At 47.1% G+C, this 19,895-nt stretch overlaps 1 protein-coding gene across 6 annotated transcripts in view; it reads right to left on the bottom strand.

The window, feature by feature from the left end:
• Nucleotides 1-337: 337 nt before the first annotated feature.
• Nucleotides 338-19,895, bottom strand: part of LOC149362604 (KH domain-containing protein akap-1-like) — a 96,293-nt gene continuing 76,735 nt past the window's right edge. For all 6 annotated transcript variants that reach the window (XM_089573121.1, XM_089573126.1, XM_089573123.1 and 3 more), the window contains exons 3-8: nucleotides 13,017-13,266; nucleotides 11,713-11,855; nucleotides 9,917-10,097; nucleotides 8,086-8,233; nucleotides 6,256-6,323; nucleotides 338-2,237 (exon numbers count right to left, since the gene is read on the bottom strand). In XM_089573121.1, coding sequence (XP_089429247.1) covers nucleotides 2,035-2,237; nucleotides 6,256-6,323; nucleotides 8,086-8,233; nucleotides 9,917-10,097; nucleotides 11,713-11,855; nucleotides 13,017-13,266 — 993 coding nt within the window. In that variant the 3' untranslated portion in view covers nucleotides 338-2,034. The remainder of the gene's footprint in view (nucleotides 2,238-6,255; nucleotides 6,324-8,085; nucleotides 8,234-9,916; nucleotides 10,098-11,712; nucleotides 11,856-13,016; nucleotides 13,267-19,895) is intronic.

Below are 19,895 nucleotides of genomic sequence, written 5' to 3'. Positions count from 1 at the left end.
CTTATCTGAATTCAATTTAAGCTGAATATTCCCATCTGCATATCGCTACTGCACAGCATGTGTGTGACAAGGATTCTCCACAGGCCACCGAGATGCATGTCTACAAATGGAGGCATAGGACTGTACAAGAGCAATATGCAATGCAAATAACTGACAAAATACTGCATGCCTTGTTTTTCTATCTATGCTCACACTTTGCACTCTGCAACTACAAGTGTGGTAGGCTTAAACTAAAAAAGTTTTTGCAGGGTGCTGGAGTAAAGAGCTCCACTACTGCTACGGAATCTGTTTCCGAGGGAAACCATTATGCAGCACAAAACAATGTGACAACGTGGAGTAACGAGAAAACAACTCTTTATTTATCATCCAACTTTCTTAAATAACTGCACAATCTGAAAGCAGGCTCCACTGACGCACTGGCGGCAGCACTTGGCAAAACAAAATCCACATAGGCCAACAGTTTGATTACACAGGAAGAAAGGACAGCATGGGAGGGGGGAGACGAGGCAGAAAAAAAGAGGAGGAGGAGCTCGTGCCGGACACTCGTGCACACACACACACATGTACACACGCAAAAACTATGTACAGGCAACAACGTGACTGATCCCACATAACTTCCCTGGAAGAAAAGCAAACACCTGCCGTCTCCACTCCAGAAACTGTGGCATTAAAAACTGCAACTGGCGTGTGCTAAAGCAGCAGACACTACACGCTAACTGGTCGGTGCGTCCCCAGCCTGGGATGGCTTGATTCCCGCGGTAATAGTATTTACATTGGAAAACGAAAAAACAAAACATATGCATAACAGGGGCTGAGAGACTGGAGGGCCCGCTCCTCCGCTGCCTGAGCTGCGGTCAAGGGAAAATGTGCTCCCACCAAAGACGCCAACAGAAAACATGGGGAAAGGAGGAGCTGTGGCCACCCGTACCTGCTGCAAGACATGCTGCATATGAAAAAGCAGGTTCACAACAGAGGAGAGGAAGAAGAGATGAAAGAAAGGCCTGACCGCAGAGGAAGCTACGAAGAGCGCAGTGAGCATTTTTCCCCATACAAGAAGAACTGAGGGGGAGGAGGGTGACATAGGCAGACATAGGTGGGGGAGTGCTGCACAGCCCTCGTTTTTAAACCCTTGTGCGCCGTGTAAAGAAAGACCCGCCAGAGTAGCCATGTCCCACTGAAAACCAAACGCCCGTCGTGGACACAATGTCAGAGCCACGAGTGCCCCAGCGGGGGCAGCAGAAGCCTGGGCTCGGTGACTGGCATGGGACACTGTGGCTGTTGGCCACCACAACTCTGCCGATCAGATAGAAAGAACGGCCTGCTACCACCGTAGAACCACGGACGAGAATGGGAGTTGGGAGTCCCCCACTGTTTGGCTTTCGATATCCTGGATGTCCTGTGGGAAGCGTAATTGGGACCCTGCAACCTGCCTGCGGAGTTCTTGGAACCCATCCAGTGGGAAGAACAGGGTCCATGTAGCTCATTATGCTGACTGCTGAGAGACAGCGGTTGACTCCTCTGAAGAAGTGGCAGGCACAAGTGCCTGTAATCAGACTGGTCTCTGTGATCACCGGTGGTCTGGCGGCGTCTGCGGCACGCATTCAGCATTGCAGGTGGTTGCTCTGTGGCGGCGGGGCAAGGCCCACCACCGCTGTGGCTGCAGCTGCCGACTCGGTAATGCACTGTGTGACACGGTCGGGTTTCGAAATGCAGGGACAGAGGCGGCTGTGACGCTGTGTCAAATGACCGATGATGTTTAATGATGGGGCAGGCAGGCTCAAGCTGCAGCAGGGGTGAGAGTGACACCACATTGAACGCCTCGTGGAGGTTAATGTCTGGTATGTGGCCAGTGGTGTGGTGGCACGTCGGGTGGCTGGGTCGGCCACCCCGTGCCACCACTCGAAATGGTGGCGACGAGTGAGCAGTTGCCCCCCAGGGCCCGCGGGGGGGCCCCCGGAAGCGGCGACGCTGCTGCTGCTGGCAGGAGGAGGAGGAGGCAGCGGCCGCATCCAAGGGGGCCCGGATGGTGTGCGGTCAGAGGGGATGTTCCAGCCACCGGGCCACACCCCGGTTGACCAGCTCGCGGTTGATGAACACGCTGGAGACCCCCTGCACCCGGTAGAGGTGCACCAGGGGAATCCCATTGTCTGCATAGCCCACTATCAGTGCTTGCAGAATCTGACCCTGGGCCAAGTCCTCAAATGTGGCGCATGCTTCAGCTGACCACACGTTGTCATCTGCATACATAACAAAAGGGGACAGGAAAGAAGGCAACTCGTATGACATCCAACACAAAGAACAAGACCCTAGAAAAAAATAACTAAACAAAGTGAACACCTAGGTGGAAAATAATACTTGTGCCACATGGACAGATTTAATGCCATTAAGTGCTTACTGCCTTAAGTTTTAATGGCATTCGTGCGGTGCCATGCGCATAAATTTAATGGCATTAGCCTTACTGCCATTCCCGACCTACTGAGTTCGCCACAACTCATTCGCCCGTGCAATGTGTACTCTTGTTCCCATTCCACACGCAGAAAAGCAAGCAGCTTTGTTAGTAACAACTTCCTAACCAGTAAGAAATGGTTAATTCTTAGCCTTCAGTCAGATTAAGCATCTATACTGCATTTTCGATGCAAATGGAGCCATTTTAACCAGCCTTATTGACAGGTACTCTCGAGTTATGTGCTGACATGCGAGTTTATGGCTACTTTTTCGACTTGCAAAGCAGGAACAGCCGCATTTTCTGGAAAATCATTTTTACATTACATTTTAACAACATTCCCGATATATTCTGCTTATTAGGAATGTTTATATTATGATGAAACTTTTAACTACCTTGCAAGCGTTATCGTCATCGTCACTTTCGATAATGGCATTAAAAGTGGACGTGTAGCACCAACTCCGAAAACAATGGCATTAACAAACTTAAGGCCTTAAGCATTTACTGCCATTTCTTGTGCGCGTGTGGCACGGGTATAAGGCGAGCTGGCAATGTCACCCTTGGCAGCCAGCCCACATGTATAACTGCTGCCAGTGTGCCGCTGTGCTGAACAAAAGAATGCTTACAGCAATGGTTGCAGCCACTACGTAGTTAAAATCAACACCTTTAAGCAGGGGCAAGCAGTCGCTAAAAATGCTAAACACCTTGAACTCAGCATAGCACAGCACAAAAGTACATGATACCAAACCAGAAGGAATAAATCAGCCCACATGCATGATCCTTACAATGTTACAGGCATAAAATATCATGTAGAACAATGGCCAACCGCAATCACAGTCCAGCAGCACCATGCATGTGTGCCTGAACAAAGTTCAGCCACAAAATTACGGCAATTTGTGGGTGCCACACATGGAAAGCAACCCAACTATGAGTTTACGTAGGCTTGTGTGAATAATCGATGATTCCAATTTTCGGTCAAATAGCAAAGTACAGTAGACTCCGAAGGGACCATGAAAATTTATGTTTTCAGAAGTTCCCCAGAATGAGAGCATGCCAAGTTTATCAAAAGATCTGCCACATGAGAAGAATGAAAAAAAAAAAAAAAAAAGACCTTGCAGTGATAATTTTAATCAGAACACTGCATATGAAGTGAGATGAGCAGCAAGGGTGTGAAAATTCCACTGGTCACTGCTCCAATTTTCCCACCTTTTGACAGTCACGACTAACTGCATTCTTTTCCTGTTTACCGCTTTTGCAATAACCGCAAGCACAACGAACGCGCCCAGCTGACTAGACATGTGGTACAACTCTGAACACCTACCACCATTTTTATCTTATTCCACTCCTTCTACAACACTGATGTTGTCAAGTACAGTGAAATCTCGATACAACGAACTTCGCGGGGTCGCGAATAATCGTTCGTTATTTTGAAATATCGTAATAACGAAAGACTCGTGAAAAAAGGTAGTAGTATTACTGGACAATGAAAATACTGTACCTTCAGGAAGGGCACACGACAAGCTATGTAATTTTCAAACAGGAACGCAAACGAGAGGTTCAGCGCTCGTTTATTTGAAGAAATCCGTGATTCTGGCTGGTGCGACACAGGCGCCCCAGGACGAACTCTTCAACGTCAACTTTTTGGAGCACAGAATCAGGCACATCGCTACAACGTCCGATGAATGTGCAAAGTTTGCCTATGGATGCAAGAACCTCCGCACTAGACACAGGTTCGGCCGCTTGGTCTGCAGGCGGCGAGTCGGCATCGTTGTCCAGTTCATTTTCTTCGCCGCGCTCTCCATACTCGCGAACGCTGCTCACGATGTCTTCTACAGTCAGGGGCAGCATTTTCCAACTCGGCGTAGTCGGCAAAAGTTACAGAAGAGTCTACAGAGAGTTTCGCAGTGACTTCAGTCCGCACCTCTTTTGCGCTGTCGTCATCCGTGCTATCAGCGTCATCGCAGTCTTCTGTGTGAAGCGGCGATTTCACCAGGCCAGCTTTCCTCCAGCAGTTGTTGATGGTCGAGGCCTTTACGTTCCACCACACCCCAGTTACCATTTCGGCAGCCTGGCGGACATTTACGGCTGTCGGGAGTCCGAGCCGAAGGTTTAACAGCGCTGCACTAGGCGCTTCCGTAACGATGTGTTTCCTTAAGCGTGAACTGCCGTCGCTTCATCTTGACGCCGGCGCCCGCAGAATTCATCGTCAGCACAGTCAACACGCAGCGGCGAGAAACGACTAGGCCTCGCGTTCGCGGCGGTCGCACACAAAAAAAGAAAAGCGCGGAGGTAGTCTAGTCACATGCACACCCACGGCCGGTCTCGACGCGCGCGCTCTCTCTCGCTCTCTCTTAAGGAGAGAGGAGAGAGCGCACGCGTCGAGACCGGCCGTGGCACACTGTGGGAGAAAAAAAAACGGAGGAGGAGAGACGAGCCAACTTCCGGTTGCGAGGCGGCTTCGGATTGGACTGGATTGTATCGGATGCCTGCCCTTGGCGATTAGCAGAGTTAGCGTGTGCCTCTCGGGGAGTCGGCTCACTTCTCCGGGGTAAGTTCGTAATAATGAGGTGCATTTATAATAGGTGGACAAATAAATTATGCTCGTTATTCTGAAATGTTCGGTATTTTGAAATTCGTAGTAGTGAAATATTTTTACATTGAAAATATAGATATTTTGGCGGGGATTTTGAAAAAGTTCGTAAATATGAAAAATTCGTTAATGTGAGGTTCGTAGTAACGAGATTATACTGTATATAGGAACAGGTGTGCCTCATGCCTTTCAGTCCGCCACAAGTGACTAATGCAGCTCTGATATCTGGCCATGTTAGATCTTGGTGCCATGAAAACCACTGCCGTATTAACTCATCAGTTTCCGTCTAATCTGTAAATGCCATGTTTATCAGGAAGTGTACTCAGGCCAAGATCAGGTGTACTCAGGCAAGTGTACATGCCAAGATCTGGTCATGTCAGCACGAGGGAATCCTGGCTTCCCAGCACCTTAGAGAGAAGGCGTGGGAAAGTTACCTTGAAAGGGTGACGATAAGTGTAGAAAAGCTCTCTTGCTGGATACATTTGTTTTAACAAGGAAGCATACAAAAAAAAAAATGCTGAGAAAACGAGGGTAGAAGTTCCAGAACATGGCCTCAATGTATTTATGACAAATTAAGGCATAAAAACAAGTTCACCTGGCATTAAAACCCTCCAGGCACATATAATTACTACCGCTTTCTTTGACACACTTCTCTTTCAGAGCCTCACAGATCTTTTCGGTACATACATGCTCCATGTCGGATACCATGAGACGGCATATGTGAAGATCCATACTGCCTTGATTAATGCCAACTTTCTCGTCTATAGACAAATACTATTGAAATTTCACAGCCTTATGCAGTTTTTCAAGCTGATTTCAAACGTGGTACTGATTTTTCATATAGTTCAATTAATCAGTTATGCAATTAATCGTCAATAAGATTTTTTATTCATCTCCAATGTCTGCGCGTTACTGTACTGAAGGCAAACTTTAGCCACGGTGTCACATTCCCAATCAGAGGCATCTCCATACCGAGTCTGCCATGCAGTCTTTCTGAAGGTATCGCGTATCACAGATAGCATCAACAACCCGCGATGCTATCAACAGCAGCCCTACAGAAGTACAGTGACCCAATAAGCACTCCACAGGATGAGAGTTTTAGTGGCCATTGGGGAAAAGCACGCGGCCGCTGTGATATTGACTACTACTGTGCACACTGCCAACGTGTTCTATAATCCTTTAGCATGACCACAGTGTGCCAAATTTGCGTGCATGGCCTCACCTTCAGCAGGCTGCACATTGGCGAGGTAGCACTCGGACGCCTGGAAGGGCAGCATCATGAAGTCACTCCTGCAAACACAGGGCACACACTTCACACAGCTGCCCACAGTGCAATGCAAGCAGACACAAGACGGGAAAAATAGCAACACAGTGAGACCCGAATGAAACAAGCTAGTACTGCACAAGAATGTGGGACATACAGAGGTGCAAACAATGGCCACAAAGGCCTCCCGTGTTCCCATTCTCTTTCTGCAGCGCTTTCCGCTGCCTGGATTGCTTTCACCGGGGATGTGCAGCTCATATTAGCAGTGGATGCATGATTGGTTTGGTTTGGTTTGGTTTATGGGGTTTAACGTCCCAAAGCGAGGATGCATTAAAAAAGGCAAGGTGATAAAGGCACCACCACAGTTATCTGAGATACTTCTCATCTGTCTCCAGCGTCTCTGCGAGGTTCGATTCATGGTCGAATGACGAAGAAAAATAGAGACACCTTGGAGTTTTTTTTCTTCTGCTAACTAGATGCCTAGCCAATTACTTGCAAAAATCACAGTTACAATACAACACCATCGGCACAAAATGAGATTATAACGGTGCAATTTTGGCCCCCTCATGGGTGCCAAGGCGCCATGACTGCAAACGCCATGCGAAGAAATTAAGCGTGCAAGCTTGACCTGAGCAAACAGCAGACTCTCTAAGCACCTTTAGAGAGTCAAAAAGCTGCTAAAAACTGTTTTGCACCATACCAAGTTTAAAGGGGCACACGACATCTTTTCTCATTGCCTATTATTCAGGTTAGAGGGATATCTCGTGTGTTCACGACACTGGTGCAAAAAGAATCATTTGAATCTGAGCGTAGAAAAAAAAAGAATGTTAAATAAAGGCGGCGGGGGAGCACTTGACACTGGTAAAACCAGTTCAGAACCAAAAGTGGACGACTTTGCCCATCGGGCCACACCTTTTTGACGTCACACTGTTTACACCAGGGAGAGGGCAACTGTTGCCTTGCCAGGGAAGCCCACAACCATGCATTTTGACAGTACTGCTGTACACGCTGCGGAGGGTACAGGAGCAACTAACACAACAAATGGAGCTCCCTGATGTTTCCTTGTGACCCCTTTGAAGTTAAGGGGGGTCATGGATCTTAGAGCATTGTTTTTATTTACAGACCAAATGCAATGAAACTGCAGATACTTATTCAGTTTTTTTCTGCTGATTTCAAATATGCAATTTGTTTATTTCTAGGCCAATTAGTTCCTGAGATATTAATATATATCATGCCATTGTCTGCTGAAACAATAGAAAAAAAATGGGCCACCAGAAATTTAATTTTGATATGTGGGTAGATACTACAATGTGTGAGGAATGCAATGCTGGAAGCAGTTTTCAGTTTTTTGTCCGTGTGGACAAATGGGCTTAATAGTTAGTTTTCAAGTGAGTTAACCAGACATACAGAGCCAGAAACACATGACACACATGAAACTAGCTATTAAGCCCATTTGTCCACACGGACAAAAAAACTGAAAACTGCTTCTAGCGTTGCATTCCTCACACATTATAGTATCTACCCACGTATTAAAATTAAATTTCTGGTGGCCCATTTTCTTTTCTATTGCTTGAGCAGAAAATTGCATTATATATATTAATATCTCAGGAACTAATCGGCCTAGAAATAAACAAATTGCATATTTGAAATCAGCAAAAAAAAAAAAACTGAATAAGTCTGTGCAGTTTCATTGCATTTGGTCCGTAAATAAAAAAAATGCTCCGAGACCCATGGTCCCCCCCTTAAAGGGATTATAAAGCTACCACTGGTTCCCACGACAAGTCTCACCTGATCTGTCGTAGCAGTGACGTGGACAGGGTCATGTAGCCGCCGTAGTCGAGGAATTTGACGTCACACTCCTCGTTCTCGTCCGAGGGAGCCACCACAAGGGCACGGAACCAGCCGCCACACACTTGGGCCGCACAGATTATGCCCGCTGCACAGCCAAGAAAGGGGGAGAGATACTGAAAACTGCCACTTACTTGTAAAAAATCCAAAAAAGGAATAATGCACATGGCATCTGAAACAATGGACCCAAAAAACAGACAACTCCACTGCAACAAAAGTTTAGAGTCGTGTTTGGCCAATGCTTGCAGAGAACAGCAGGCAACATCAAAACACTGAGAGTACAGGAATACAGGATGAGGAAACAGGAGGCAGGGCACTACCGAACAAACATAGTGTTACGTGCTTGGAGAAACGCAGGAAGGGCAAGGCTTGGTTTATGGTTTATGGGGTTTAACGTCCCAAAGCGACTAATGCTATGAGAGATGCCGTAGTGGAGGGCTGCGGAAATTTCGACCACCTGGGGTTCTTTAACGTGCACTGACATCGCACAGTACACGGGCCTCTACAATTTCTCCTCCAAAGAAATTCAACCGCCGCGGCCGGGATCGAACCCGTGTCTTTTGGGTCAGCAGCCGAGCACCATAGCCACTGAGCCACCGCGGCGGGTGGAAGAGCAAGGCAGAGGACGAAAGAAGAGGAAGTTGAGAGTGTTGTGCCCCGTTGGATGCTGATTCCCGCTCGCCGATTCAAACTCTCGCTGCTGGCCTGTTGAACCAGCTAGAACACCCCAGCTGTGAGATTATAGCCGTAACATCGTGGTGGAGGTGCGGGGGTATCGATCCCCGTTACTCGTTACTAGTCTGATATGCAGTCAAACCTCAATATAGCAAAACCATACTTGCGACCAACAAATTCGTTAAATCGCAAATTTCAGTAAGTCAAGACTCCTGTGTTTCAGCAGTCGAAAATAAAGTTACAGACCCTTGAACACCCCTGGTTGGTTGGCACCTTGCAAATGCAGTAGAATCTCATGATGCGATTATAACTGACCAGAGTTTTGAGATATAAAATTTAAAAACATACCGGCCACAGTGTGTTATATACATTATGTTATGGTTCGGAGTAATGCTAACAATTTCTCCACCCGAAGCGGATGATGCGAACACATTTGCACAGCAGTGGTATGTCCTGCCCCTGTTCTGCTCTACTGACGTGTGCATAAGAGGGCACATGCAAATCGCAGCCTGCCCCGGCTGAAGTCGTCGTTTTTATCTTCCAGTCAAGGAAGCTCCTGGTAAGTGCATGCGATGTCAGAGAGCTTTGTTAAATCAAAAGCTTCACTAAATCGGGAGAAAAAAAAATTGGCTTTCATTTCAAAGGGGCCGAGACTGGGAAAAGAAAAAAAAATGACACTATGTCTGGAGAACATGTTCACCCATCCCTTTTAATATTCCCACGGCTGGCAAAGCCCATTTCACTTGTCGGCAAAGTTCGCCAAAGGGCTAACCCATCTGCAGGACAGGCCAAGAGGTGTAGAATTTGGTGAAGGAGGTGTACCTGAGAATGCCGCATTCGCTGCTTCCCTTCCCTGACCAGCCTCACATTTACAACGACTAAGAGACCTACAGATTGTACTGTTCTCACAGCTGTCTACAGCTCAGCTGTTTCCGAGATGCTCCCTTTGAAAGGGGCCATTTGGAATCGAAGAGACTGGCATAAATTAGTAACAGTGACAACGACCACTGCACTGTCACAACAATGCATGAAAGGCATACCCAGTGCCCAACAAATTGTCCGCTACAGCCCAGAGTGCGCACACACACACACACACCTTCAACTGGATGGGGCAGGGGTGGTGTGTCGAGGCCCTGGCCATAGCAGGCCAGCATGAACTGGTCTAGCCGTGCCAGCGATGGATATGTGGGGTGTGTGGGCTGCTGGAGGAAGAAGTGGCCCGCCGTCACCAGGCTCGTCAGCACCACGTCACACGTGACACCATCTGGCAGACGCAGCTGGGTTGGGAAGAAAGAAAGCAGACCCAAAATTAGCCAAGACGGCGAGCACAGAGGGGAGAAACAAGATAAGTTAATGACACTACATCCGTACAACCAACTGAGCATGACCAGTTCTACTTGCCCAGCCTAATGCAGGGTCCATCTACAATGATAACCTGGCAGGTATGTCAAGCACGCACAGTTCACCGAAAATAGACCTCTGTTTAAGGGCAACTGAAGAGGTTTTAGAATTCGATGAGTTTAAAAGGGTTCAATGCGTGAAACATGCAGTTAATGCCTGCGAAATCGTTTTTCCCTAGCATTTGAAATGGCAGTGTAATCTCCTAATAAAGTGGCGTTGGCATTCAGGCTTCTCTGCAGTGCACAGGGATGGGCAGTGGCCCCGATAATGACTTCACATACAACGGCGCTACGTTTCCAGCGAAGAAACGGTTGTTTCATGGAAGAAAACCAACCCCATTGAAGGCGAATCTCACAAAGCATTGTTTTGCGGCATTGGGCGGCACACAGCAGTCTGCAAATGAAGGCAGTGGACATCTGAAGTTATGGTGATAATGTTGTCACAAGTTTCCTCACACTTTTCCAACACAGTGAGGAGAAGCCTGAACATCGCCGATGTTTTTATTGACTACAGTGGAACCTCGATTATACGATGTTCAGGAGACCGCATGAAACCGTCTTATAATCTGGGTGTCGTATAATCGAAAATCAAGCGTGATATTTTTTAACCTCTGTATTTTTTTTTTTTTTTTCGGAACACAAATGCAGCACATTTTTGCCGGCAGAGGGCTAGTCTTCAACAAACAAGATAAAATGGCCGTTGAGGCTGCCGTGAGCAGCGGGCATGGAGGTTCACGCGGTTTTCTTGATAGGTGGAAAGATTAAGGCGGTTTTCTTGATACGTGGAAAGATTAAGGCGGTACCGGTTATCGGCTGGCTAAAGTGTGCCTACCGTATTTACTCGATTCTAAGCACCCCCTTTTTTTCACGATCGCGATGCCTAAAGTGAGAGGGGGTGCTTAGATTCGAAAAATCTAAACTGCAAAATGCAAAGTTTTTTTTCAGAATTTTTTTTCCCGAAAATAGGGGGGTGCTTAGAATCGCGAAAATACGGTACATCCCGGCCTGCATTTGCTGACGACCTTTTTTGACCGACGGTACGAGCCAGACGTCGTACGAAGCGGGGTCCTTCTAAAATTTGCGTCGTATAACCGAGGTTTTTAATGCATTGTCTCTATGGGGGTTTTACCGGGACCGCACAAATTCGTCGTAAAATGCGGGTCGTTGCATGACCGGGGGACGTATAATCGAGGTTCCACTGTATTATGTCACAATTTCACATGCTAGTGAAAACACACTTTGCATGCTTCACATAGGAGTGCTGAAGATTCGAGTTCCGGAATAATCTCGAATTCTCAGAAAACCATTTCAGCTTCCCTTTAATAAGGAAACAGTGCAAGTGTCAAGTGCCTGTCCCGATCCACCAGACACTCTTCTGCACTAAGATAATTTCGCAGCAGGTAAACTGACTTCCCAAGGCTTCCAATAGATTGTAGAAACCAGCAGGAACTGTCTTCAAAGCACATGCGTGCACAGCGCTGTGAGGGCATACCTGGAGAGTCTCCGGTAGGGTGATGGTGCCCGGGTAGTGCAAAGGCTCCGCATTCACCTGGGCCAATGTCAGGTTGGGGAATGCGTGCAGCGGGAACTTTTTCCGTATCAGCTCCAGCGCTGTCCGGATCTCCTCTGGTGTCCCTGCATGGGCAACAAGGGCACGGCTGGTCAATCACAGTGCAGCTATCCAAGCCACTCATAAGCAGCACTGATTTATAAAAAAAAAATAAATGCTTACGGAGACTGCAGCCCACTGTATGTGGAAAGAGACGCACCAGAACATTCAAGACCCAAGTGAGTGCAGCGATGACAATGTAAGCAAATCAATAAAGTATGTTCATTGTGAGAACTTGCGCCAGAGAAAGAGCAACTCAATGGCCACAATTCACGGTTAGCTGGCTCAGAATGCCGGTGGCTGTCAACTATGCCACAGGTAAGCATGGCTCAACCTTTCCAGGTGATGCACGCAGTCACTGCACACAATCCACAACACTGCAGATTCACCTGTGAGAGACTCATCTCGCACAACATAATTCACTCCATGTGACTGGCATACAGACAAATGGAATGCTCTGTCAGAAACTAAACCTGAAAGAACTTCATGGGAATATAGAATACTGGTTGCGCTTAATGATAAAAGGCAACCTGGTAATTTTCAGCAGTATAAAGAGCTTTGCAGCTGAAACCACCAAGAAACCACAAAAACAATGCAATAGTTTACATCGAAACAACTTTTAAGAAGTCTACATCGAAAACTTCTCAGAGCAGTGAAAACGTTCACACGCGAACAAGGAGCTCATTAAAGAGCCAAATTCAGGCAACTTTCAAAGGCAACTACACCAGTTACTGTGGCCATTCAGCTTAATAACTACATAGAATTCATGCAGCTAGTGAACACAGCACCAGAGAACGTGGTGCACCTTACGCTAACAGTGGGCATGGGATACACACAGTGAATCAAGAAGTTGTCTTCTTTCTCGTTCCTTTACAAAATGCGTTCCTTCGTGTGAAGGCAATGGAAGATTCAATACTACTTGTACTGGCAATTCTGCGAGGATGTACTGGGGCTGCAGGCAGGTGGCTGGCAACAAGCATACAAAGACAAATCATACATGAAATGAGGAATGAAGCTTGACAGGCTGTCTAGTACCACACAGCAGGAAAGGCAAACCACTGTGATCAGTGGGCCAAACTCATTATAATGTCTTGCTGAACAACCTCAACCTCCTCTTTCAATTTAATAAGATTAGAGCGGGATGAGCGGAAACGCGCGATGATGGCAGGATGACTGCGCACACGCACCTTCGATGGAGCAAATCTTGAGCTTGGATGTGAAGGGATGCTGGTGGACGTATATGCGAGTGTTGGAGCGCGACTTGATGGTAGTCACATTGCGGCCTCCCTGGCCAATGAAGCGACCGCACAGCTCGCGGGGCAGCTCGAACTCGTACGTGCGTGGCAGCTCCTCCTCGGGCGAGAGGTTCCCCGCACCGCCGGCCGCCTCGCTGCCACCGTGGATGTCACTGCCACCCTTGCCACTGTCACTCGAGCCCTGCAACCCCAAGGGCGAGACTCTAACTCAAGGAAAGTTCACAGCAAAAGTTCAGGAGGCTTTGGTAACACTTAAGATGCTGTGTGGGAAAAAAAGTCAGATGTCCTTGAGCATTTTCGCCACTCAGAATATGTCTTTGCTCTAGCCCCTTGCTGCCGAGACACACATGCAAAAAAAGTACACATGTGCTCCTCAGGAAACATATCTACAAATGGCTTTGTTATGCAATGTTGCTGTCTACAATCGTTTTATTTTTTGCGGGAGAGGGGGAGGAGTGAACAAAAGCCAGCGGCAACACGGCAGGAAGAAACCAATTACAACTGAACCATTTGTGGTCCAACAGCCAAAAAATGCAACAGGGGCCACAGGGACATTCGCTCGCAGCTAAGAACATGGCAAGGTTTGCCTGAAGAGCACTTCTAGCTATGCACAAGAACAAGTGGCACATATAAATGTGTAATGAGCCTGTAAGGATTATTCACATGGATCCAAAATACGTGCTCCTGAGGGTTTTACACAGTACACACAACTGGCTATTCGGTGAACGCATTTGGTTGCACAGCACATGTTGAGACAATGACTATTATGACAATGACAATATATCTATACAGGCTTCACAAAAGCCAATCAGCTGGCTCTGCAATGTCAATCGCTTCTGCATGCATATACGAAAATTACTACAAAGCATGGCAACGGCTGAATTTCGATGTCAAAGAACCACAGAGCACCAGGGCTTTTCAAATCAGCAGTCGAGGGATTGCCCTATCACGTCTCTCTTGCAGGTGCATGTGACGCTTAAAATATCGCATCACTTTTGTAGGTGGATGTGACACTTAAAATAGAGAATTGCGGGTGACAAAACCTATCCACAGGAAAATATTGAAGGACACGTCCACTACACTACAAAAAAAGCACTCCAGCTATGACATGAAGGGCCCTAAATTTGTGTACAAAAGATTGGTTGGTTGGTTTATGGGGTTTAACGTCCCAAAGCGACTAAGGCTATGAGAGACGCCGTAGTGGAGGGCTCCGGAAATTTCGACCACCTGGGGTTCTTTAACGTGCACTGACATCGCACAGTACATGGGCCTCGAATTTCTCCTCCAAAGAAATTCAGCCGCCGCGACCGGGATCGAGCCCGCGTCTTTCGGGCCAGCAGCCGAGCACCATAGCCACTGAGCCACCGCGGTGGCTGTGTACAAAAGAAAACCCACTGCTAGCTTTGCACATTGCACAGAAATTGCTAGTCTACTTCATACAAAAATGGTACGCTGCTTCTGAAAGGGATATGTACAGCCTTTGTCAAAAGTTTGGAGCCCAGGGGGCTTGCTTCTGAGCCACACTGTGTGGTTCGTAATGCATCTCCAGGGCTCCAAATTTCCTCTGGGTAAGAGGATTTCTGGTCCTGCCTCCTCCAATGGGTAGGGCTGCCACGAATGCTTCAGGAGTTCCACTGCGAGGCTCAGAAGCAAACCCCCTGGGCTCTAAACTTTTGACAAAGACTGTACCTCCTATGTTTCTGCATTTCTGTGCATGGAACAAACCAGAGAAGAGGCATGTGGACTACAGAGCTTAAAGGTGCACTTAAAAGGAAACACAGAAGAGATGCCGAGCATATTCAAAAGAAGATCAGAGTAATGGTAAAAAGCAAGCTCCCCCCCTTCTTCAGTGGCACCCTACAACTAGGTTATAGGTTACACTATATTAAAGGTGCACTGAAGAGGAATCTGAACTCCTCTTTTTGACGCAGGAACTCGATCTACACGCTCCTTGCATTCTTAGAAACTGCGACTTATTGTCGTGTGTGGCCAATTTCCCTAAATAAATCGAATTCACGTCCGGCTCCCGCCTTTATTTTTTTAATTCTCCCCGTACGGTGGGCGGAGTCTACCAACGCGTGAAGTGCCTTTCAGCCAGCTCCGTGGAGCTTTGCTTTCGCTTTATTTTGTTTTTTAGGTTTCCGTGAATAAATAGTTTCATTCGCAGATAATATAGCCGCAAAATAAGCCCGCAGAAATAAAAATACGTGCGGACTATTTGCTACTACGGACTACTACGTATTACTCCGCCGATGGCAGAGCGGCAAGCCGCCACGGGACTGGGTGAAAGGCACTCCACGCGTTGGTCGACTCCGCCCACCGTACGGGGGAGAATTCTAAAAAAAAAAAAAAAAGGGCGGGAGCCAGATGTTAATTCGATTTAATTAGGGAAATCGGCCACACAGAGCAATAAAAGTTTCTAAGAAAGCTCAGAATGCGTAGATCGAGTTCCTGCGGCAAAAAAACAAGTTCAGATTCCTCTTCAGTGCACCTTTAAGCAACGCATTCGAGAAACTGGAAGATTGCACTGCACCAAACATCCTTTACACTATTTCCCAAGCCAATTTTCATGTGACCAAACTGTCTGCCTTCTCAAAGCATGCAGCAGTCACACACAAAAGATTTGGAGGCTATACAACGCTGTCCTTGCAGCTGCAAATACTGGCTGCACACACTTTCTTGAAGGGGCAGGCACTGCTTCATAAGGCCTTTTTATTCTTACAGCAGGGGCAGCAGAGCAATTTGGCCCAATATGATCACTAGGATGGTGCACTTGCAAGAAGGCTCTGCCTTATGCATGCTGCATGAAGCAAGCTTTCAACAGGGAAAGGAACAGCATGAAAACCTATGTAAGAAAAATCCATAAATTCCCGCCCAACAGGCAAACTTGCTCTCAACCCACGTTCATTCACCCCCCCCCCCTCACCCAAGCACAACACGGTGAAAGCAACTTGGACACAAAGCAAGATTCATGACCCCACTGTGTATTCATTATGAATGCAAACTTTTCATGCCAGACACACAGCCAATGTCATCAGAGTGTAGGAGGTACTCATACCGGGTGTCCCAGCTAACTTGAACCAAGGGTTTAAAAATGAAATATTGGAGTCAGGAGAGTGAAACTACCTGCATATTGGTGATAGGCATTTGGCGCACCACGGGAAATTTTTTGTATCGCAATTACTTAACTAGTAATTAAGATAATTTTTTTTAATTTTTTAATATTGACTTTAGACACTAAATGTGATTCGCAAAGTTGGAGAGCACTTTCAGAAACCCGCATTCCATTATTCGCCATAAAGAAAACCTTACGTGTACCTCTTTTTCCGAGCTCGAAAGAAAGCCCGCGAAATACAAAAAAAATCACGTGACGAGCACATTTGCGCGTCGCGATCGTGCTGCTCTCAACCGTGCTTTCAGTGAACGAAATCAGCTCCGGCCTTTATTCGACGGCCCCGTTGCAGCGGCAGGCCGATATCTTGGCGGGGGTTTTTCGTCCGCGTCAGCTAGTTGGCACCCGGCGACGACGACTTAGTCCCAATCTGATAAGATACTGAGATGGCGAGTCTGCTTTGTCACTCAGAAGCAAAAGAGAAATACAGGGAATAATGTTTCGCCGCGAGGTGTTGGCGGCTGTGTGTTGCAGTTTCCTAATGAGGATTTTGAAAGCTGGAAGCAGCGGTGAAGCACAGTTTGTCGTGTGCTCTTCTTATGCCACTCTCATGCGAGACTGAATCTTTGGTGTAGTGATTACTAGCACTGCAGACATGCCGTTTACAAATGAAGAGAAAGCAGACATGGTTCTGGCTCTAGGTGCATGTCATGGGAACAGAAGGCGCGCTGCAGACCTTATGCAACAATGGCACCCAGGCAGGCGGCCAAGTTCAGTAACGATCCTGCGTGCCTTCGAGACGCTGCGACGGATGGGCAGTTTTACGTCCACACGACACAGAGCACCTGTTTTTGACGAGGACTTCGAGACGCATATTTTATCGCTGTTCGCTCTGGAACCCCAAGCAAGCGTGCGCAGCGTGAGCGAGGATACCGGAGTCTCCAGGTCATCAGTTTGGCGAATACTGCGCAAACACCGCCTGCATCCGTACCACGTACAGCTTCATCAAAATCTGTTGCCACGGGACTTCCAAAACAGGACCGATTTTGCTAATTGGATTCTGATAAAGATGCAGGACGACCCGGATTTTTTGAACAAAGTAATATGGAGTGACGAAGCTAGTTTTTCGCGCAATTCACAGGTGAACCTGCACAATGCTCATTACTGGAGCGATTCAAATCCCTACTGGGTTTTACAGACGCAGCACCAGTACCAGTGGTCATTTAGTGTTTGGTGTGGACTTTTCGACGGTAGTTTGATCGGGCCTGTGTTTTTCGACCAGACGCTGACAGCAGATCGCTACACCAATGATATCCTCAGAGGACCCGTTGACGACTTCCTTTCGGATCTACCGCTCGCCAGGGCCACAAATGTGTGGTTTCAACACGATGGCGCCCCCGCGCACAGCAGCGCCAAGGCTCGGACCTGGCTCGACGCAGCGTTCCCGCAGAAATGGATAGGACGACTAGGTCCCGTGAACTGGCCAGCCAGGTCTCCTGATATGACACCTCTGGACTACTTTTTGTGGGGTCATATCAAGGACAAGGTGTACAGCACACCAACTTCCACACCGCAAGACCTTAAAGACAAAATAACGGAAGTCTGTTTAAACATGCCTGAGGCTGTCATACGAAATGCAACGGCTGATTTGGTTACAAGATGCCATAGCTGTATCGTCGCACAAGGTGACCTATTCGAGCACTTTTTATAATTGGTAAGAAACCGAAATGAAATGGAGTCAGGACAACCGCATGCCACGGCTGTCATCGCCGCACAGCCAAGCCATAAACCGCCACTTTTATTTTCTTTGCAACTGGCAAATAAAACTCCTCTCATTTGAAAACTTCGAGCTTGGCAGTCTTTATCGCGACTGCAAAGCGCAGCGCACTCGCTGCAATTTACACCGTCACGCGCGAACTGGCTGACACGGCCGAAGAAACCACCACCAAGATATCGGCCTGCCTCTGAAACGGGGCCGCCGAATGAATACCGGAGCTGATTTCGTTCACTGAAAGCACGGTTGAGAGCAGCACGATCGCGGCGCGCGAATGCGCTCGTCACGTGGTTTTTTTTGTATTTCGCGGGCTTTCTTTCGAGCTCGAAAAAAGAGGTACACGTAAGGTTTTCTTTATGGCGAATAATGGAATGGGGGTTTCTGAAAGTGCTCTCCAACTTTGCGAATCACACTTAGTGTCTAAAGTCAATATTAAAAATTTAAAAAAAATTATTTTAATTACGAGTTAAGTAATTGCAATACAAAAAATTTCCTGTGGTGCGCCAAATGCCTGTCACCAATATGCAGGTAGTTTCACTCTCCTGACCCCAATATTTCATTTTTAAACCCTTGGTTCAAGTTAGCTGGGACACCCGGTATATATGCTAGTGAAACAGCTCCCCAGCATAACATAGAGGGCTTTCTCAACAATCACGAGTCAATCTTATTTCTGCCCCTTCATTTTCAGAAGAAATGCCAAACAAGTGTCGTGAAACTTCTTAAACCCAACTCCTCAAGACGTTGCCTTGAAAATGTGTTGCCTTTAGGCAGTGCTCGACAATGCAGAAAACTGGAGGCACAATATAAAATAAACACTTGTAGCTACCATGCACCTATTTAGAAAAGTGGTGGGCATGTAATCTAGTTGTTTGATTACTTGCGTTTAAAACTTCCAAATCTCAAGATCAGGCTTCATTTTGGGGCAAAGAACATAGCAGCTGTCTGAAGTGAGTAGTCAGCACGACTGCATGACTGTTTCTTCCATTATTACGCATGTTTCACAAGACCCGTCAGGCATTCTAAAGAGCAACTTTGATACCAACGAACGCTTTCTTCTCCAAAGTTCATGGTGAGGGGGGAATAACATGCAAGTTGAGAAACGTTACTGCAAGCCTTTGTTAGTTTGTTTTATGGGGTTTAACGTCCCAAACCGACTCGGGCTATGAGGGACGCTGTAGCGAACAGCTCCAGAAATTTCGACCTCCTGGGGATCTTTAACGTGCACTGGCATCGCACAGTACATGGACCTCTAGAATTTTGCCTCCACCAAAATTTGGCCGCGGTTGGGATAGAACCCGTGTCTTCTGGGTTAGCAGCCGTGCACCATAAACACTGATCCACCGTAGCAGGTGCTGCAAGCCTTTGTAATTGGCACAAATAACATTCTAAATAGCATAAGAGGCCTGAAATAGCTCCATGCGTTGCTAAAAAAACCCCGAATTTCACCCCACTGTTAACGAACAGGCACCTCTCAACCACTCAACATTGAGTATACAGCCAAGAAATGAAGTGCTTTAACTATAAAAAAAAAGACAAACCAAAGAGACGCGGTGTACCACACACAAAATTATGTTGATGCCAGTGAATAAAACGACAAGGAATTTTTTTTAGAATGAGGAATTTACAGAACAGCAGCACTGGCAACTTTTTTTCACCACATAAATACACTTAATTTTATTTTTTCAATTGAGATCGAAATGTGAAGTAAAGGAATGATAAAATCCCTGAAAATCTACAGTGCACAGCCACATTTAGGCTGGGTGAACCCAGACATACTGAACACCAGACCACTGTCCCCTGGACTGGGCAACAGACTGATAGTTGGAAGAAAAAAAGTCAACTTTTGTTTGGGTGATTGACGAAGGAGCTTTGGCGCGCTTTTGAAAAAGCATGGACCCCTTATCGCAATGTGCTCGAGGACATA

This window comes from Amblyomma mixtum, chromosome 2 (genome assembly GCF_055824585.1).
Source record: "Amblyomma mixtum isolate Tamu chromosome 2, ASM5582458v1, whole genome shotgun sequence".
In the NCBI taxonomy this organism is placed as follows: Eukaryota; Metazoa; Arthropoda; class Arachnida; order Ixodida; family Ixodidae; genus Amblyomma; species Amblyomma mixtum.
This window is presented reverse-complemented; position numbering and strand designations above follow the sequence as displayed.